Source organism: Penaeus chinensis, chromosome 7 (genome assembly GCF_019202785.1).
Source record: "Penaeus chinensis breed Huanghai No. 1 chromosome 7, ASM1920278v2, whole genome shotgun sequence".
NCBI classification, from domain to species: Eukaryota; Metazoa; Arthropoda; class Malacostraca; order Decapoda; family Penaeidae; genus Penaeus; species Penaeus chinensis.
This window is the reverse complement of record NC_061825.1, coordinates 36,145,597-36,150,596: the sequence shown is the minus strand read 5'-3', so window position 1 is coordinate 36,150,596 and position 5,000 is coordinate 36,145,597. Positions and strand designations below refer to the sequence as shown.

Here is a 5,000-nt window from a genome sequence, read left to right as displayed (position 1 = left end):
TTTATTAATATCGTCCTCATCCTCACTCTCATTAATATCATCATTATTAGCCCCACCACGATAATCTTTTAAATCATTACTATTATCATCATTTTCATCATCATCATCATCACCAATATTACCATCCTCATTACCATAGCTCATCAATTCTACAACTTGATGAGCTACCATGCGGCTTCAACACGCACGCAGCACGAGGACTGGGCAATTGCAACAGATCCTCCTGCCCTTCTTGCACAATATGGCTGTCTTCTGCCGAGGTCAGACATAAAAACATTTTTGTTGTTGTTGTTGTTGTTGCTGTTGTTCCCGATTTCTTTGTTGGTATCCTTGTTTTCGTTGTCGCTGTCATTGTTGTCGGTTATGTAAGTATTGTCATGGTTTGTGAGACTGCTGGCTAATTATTATGATTGTTCATACTGAGACGTACGCACATTTGCACAAATTTAGATGGACACACATACACATGCACGCACGCGCGCGCACACACACACACACACACACACACACACACACACACACACACACACACACACACACACACTCACACACACATTCACACACACACACATTCACACATATAGACACACACATTCATACACACACATTCACATATATACGCATAAATACTCACACACAACAACAAACCAAACGAATTGAGAGACAGACAGACAGACAGACAGACAGACGGAGTGAGAGACAAAGAGGGTAAGAGAGAGAGAGAGAGAGAGAGAGAGAGAGAGAGAGAGAGAGAGAGAGAGAGAGAGAGAGAGAGAGAGAGAGAGAGAGAGAGAGAGAGAATTAGACAGACAGACACAGAAAATAACAGGGTAAAGCGACCACAGGCTTGATTTAAATCACACCGGAAAACAGACAGACAGCGGGGACGTCATCAATCCTACTTTTCATTCGACGACCTTCATTAAATCTCGTTGACCTTTACACCCCTCCCCCCAATAAGAATATTTCTAACCATCGTAACTAAAAGAAAGAAAAAGAAAGAAAGAAAGAAAACGATCTTTAAAGTTTTTAAATCAAATCTTTTTAACACTCGGTAAACCCCACATAAACGAAAACAAGACATTTGCTTGAACAGCAAACCATAAGAAGAGTTGCTACCCTGGCAACAAGGAGGAGAAAGCGAGAGAGAGAAGACATGGGAACTCGAACAATATTTGTGTGATGCCCCTGTTCAAGGTGATGGGGTTATCGATTGTGTATTTTTATTCTCTGTCTCTCTCTTTTTTTGGGTATTTGTTATTGATTTATTTTTTTATTTACTCAAAAAGAAGAAGAATAGGGTCATCTGCTTAGCGCATTTTTTTTTTTTTTTTTTTTTTTTGTATATATCACTCTTATCTGTATTGATGTTACTATACACATTGCTGATATTAATACAGCCATTATTATCATAACTATTATAATCATTCTTGTTGTTATTGTTGGTAGGCTATTAATAATGATAATAATAAGAATGATTATAATGATAATGATGATGATAATAATGGTGATAATAATCCATATCATTATCATTATTGTTATTAACATTATCATCATCATCATAATCATCTGTATTATCATTATAATTTATATTGTTGCTATTATCATCATCATCATAAACAAATAATTATCATCATTATCATAATTATTATAACTATAATTGTCATTAGTATTACTATTATTATTATTGTTGTTATTGTTATTATTGTTAATATTATTATTGTTATTATTATTATTATCATTATCATTATTATTACTATTATTAGTAGTAGTAATAGTATTGATGTTACTACTACTACTACTACTAAAATAATAATAATAATCATTATTATTACTATTATTAGTATTATCATCATCATCATCATTATTATCATTATTATTATTATTATTATTATTATTATTATTATTATTATTATTATTATTATTATTATTATTATTATTATTGTTATTATTATTATTATTATTATCATTATGATAATGAAATTCATAACAGTCGTTAATAGTTATACTGTTTTTCCCATTATCAATATGACTACCTATCTACTCATCTATCCATACGTATATAAATAAAATAAAACAAAATGACAGAAACATAGAAAGAAAAAAAACAAAACACAAACAAACAAATGAAAAACAAACAAACAAACAAATACAAAACAACAAGAAAGCGATAAACCAACGATACACACACAAAAAAAGCAAACAAATGAAAACAAACAAACAAATGCAAAACAACAACAAAAACAATAAACCAACGATACACACAAAACAACAACAACAAAAAAGAAAACAAAAACAAAAGCAAGATACCAATCAATACTCACAAAGAGTAAACAATAAACAAATGATTTAATACACACATTTAATTATTAATGTCAAGGTTACACGGGAGAAGGAGAAAGTTTTTTCCCCCGATATTTTAAATAAAGAGAAAAAGGGGAAAAAAAAAAAAATAAATGAATAAAACTAATAATAATAAAATAAATACATAAATAAATAAAATAAATAAATAAGGATGAATTGTGTAAATGAGGTAGATGGGAAGTGGGGGGAGATATGAATGAGAAGAAAAAGAAAATGGAAAGGAGAGATAAAAAGGGAAATAATTTGAAACACGTGAGAAATATATGGATATCGAAAAATGAGATAAATGAAAGAAAAACAAATAACGAAGCAAATAGGAAATAGAGATAAATATATGAATATGAATAAATTAGGTAGATGGGAAGTGGGCAAATATATGAATGATAAAATAATTAAAAAAAAAAAAAAAATAAAAGGAGAGATAAGAGTAATAATAATGATGATGATGTTGATAATAGTAATAATGATAATGATAATAATGATAATACTAATAACAATAATGATGGTGATGATGATGATAGTGATGATTATGATAATATTGATAATATGAATATTAATAAAAAGAACACTGATAATGTTGATTATAACAAAGATATTAATAATGATAATAATTATAATATTACTAATAATAGCAATTATAATATCAATAATAATGATAATAAAAAATAACAACAATATTAATGATAATAAAATTATGAACATTATGAACATTATTATCACAGTTATCATAACAATTATTACGATAATTATCATTACTAATACTGATATCATTATCATTATCATTACTACTATTACCATCATCATCATCATCAGTCAATATTATCATTATTATTATCACCATAATGATAATGATAACAGTAACAATAACATAGACAGCAACAGTAATAGTAATAGCAATAACAATTATCATTATAAAGCGGCGTTACCAAATCTTGTGGTTCTTTGACTACGAACGAAACTTATGAAATAGTAAAAAAAAAAAAACTACAAATTAATCGCAATTATTGTTAGAAATGATAATGATGTGACATAAAAAAATACCAGCAAATAAGGACATATTTAAAATCCAGCGAAGGATCATAAAAACAAAACAAAACAAAAAAAATATGGTATAAGTGTAGATGAAACGAAACGAAACACTGTGACAATAAGCGAAAAAAAACCCAACAGAAAATAGGTAACTAGGTAACCTGTTGAAGCCAGTATTTCCTAGTATTTTCTGTTTCATTTTTTTCTTTTTTTACTTGAATATAATTTGATTTTTATAGAAAGATCGCTGGCATCAAATTATTATTATTATTATTATTTTTTTTTTTTTGCAAAGGTAACAAAGCTAATAGTAATCCTGTAAGATTTTCATCCATTGTGACATTGAGGTATCTTCCACCTCAGGCTCAAAAGCAACAAGTTTTTGCCTCTGCCTGCAACGTGCAATGCACTGGTTACCCATACGAAGAACAGACATCCTCAAGAGCTGCTACATCCACCAAAATGCTCAGTACAGGGCCTCAGAGATAACGGACATGATCCTCGGTACAGGGCCTTAGAGATAACGGACATGATCCTCATGACAGGGTCTCAGAGATAACGGACATGATCATCGGTACAGGGTCTCAGAGATAACGGACATGATCCTCGGTACAGGGCCTTAGAGATAACGGACATGATCCTCATGACAGGGTCTCAGAGATAACGGACATGATCCTCGGTACAGGGCCTTAGAGATAACGGACATGATCCTCATGATAGGGTCTCAGAGATAACGGACATGATCCTCGGTACAGGGCTTTAGAGATAACGGACATGATCCTCATGACAGGGTCTCAGAGATAACGGACATGATCCTCATGACAGGGTCTCAGAGATAACGGACATGATCCTCGGTTCAGGGTCTCAGAGATAACGGACATGATCCTCATGACAGGGTCTCAGAGATAACGGACATGATCCTCGGTACAGGGCCTTAGAGATAACGGACATGATCCTCATGAACCTCGGTACAGGGCCTCAGAGATAACGGACATGATCCTCATGACAGGGTCTCAGAGATAATGGACATGATCCTCATGACAGGGTCTCAGAGATAACGGACATGATCCTCGGTACAGGGCCTTAGAGATAACGGACATGGTCCTCATGACAGGGTCTCAGAGATAACGGACATGATCCTCGGTACAGGGCCTTAGAGATAACGGACATGATCCTCAGTACAGGGCCTCAGAGATAACAGACGTGATCCTCAGTACAGGGCATTAGAGATAACGGACATGATCCTCAGTACAGGGCCTCAAAGATAACGGACATGATCCTCAGTAGAGGGCCTCAGAGATAACGGACATGATCCTCAGTACAGGGCCTCAAAGATAATTGTGCTTAAGAACGCTGTGTACATACAATCATTCATTCGTATATACAGTTCAATAATCATGCATAATTTAGTTTGTATTTCAGTCCACCTATCTACATTGCTTTCTATCTATGCATCTACCTATCTAAATATATATTTTTCTATCTACCCGTCTATGTCTATCAACCTGTCTACCTAACCTGAATATATTTTGATCTATCTATCCGTTTGTGCGTTTATCTGTTCATCTATCTATCCGTCTAGCCATCTATCCACACACACACACACA

General features: G+C 32.9%; 1 protein-coding gene across 1 annotated transcript in view; it reads left to right on the top strand.

The window, feature by feature from the left end:
• The first annotated feature begins 4,526 nt into the window (after nt 1-4,526).
• LOC125026962 (neurocan core protein-like) overlaps nt 4,527-5,000 on the top strand; it is an 8,905-nt gene continuing 8,431 nt past the window's right edge. The window contains exons 1-2 of the mRNA XM_047615568.1: nt 4,527-4,536; nt 4,678-4,750. Coding sequence (XP_047471524.1) covers nt 4,527-4,536; nt 4,678-4,750 — 83 coding nt within the window. The remainder of the gene's footprint in view (nt 4,537-4,677; nt 4,751-5,000) is intronic.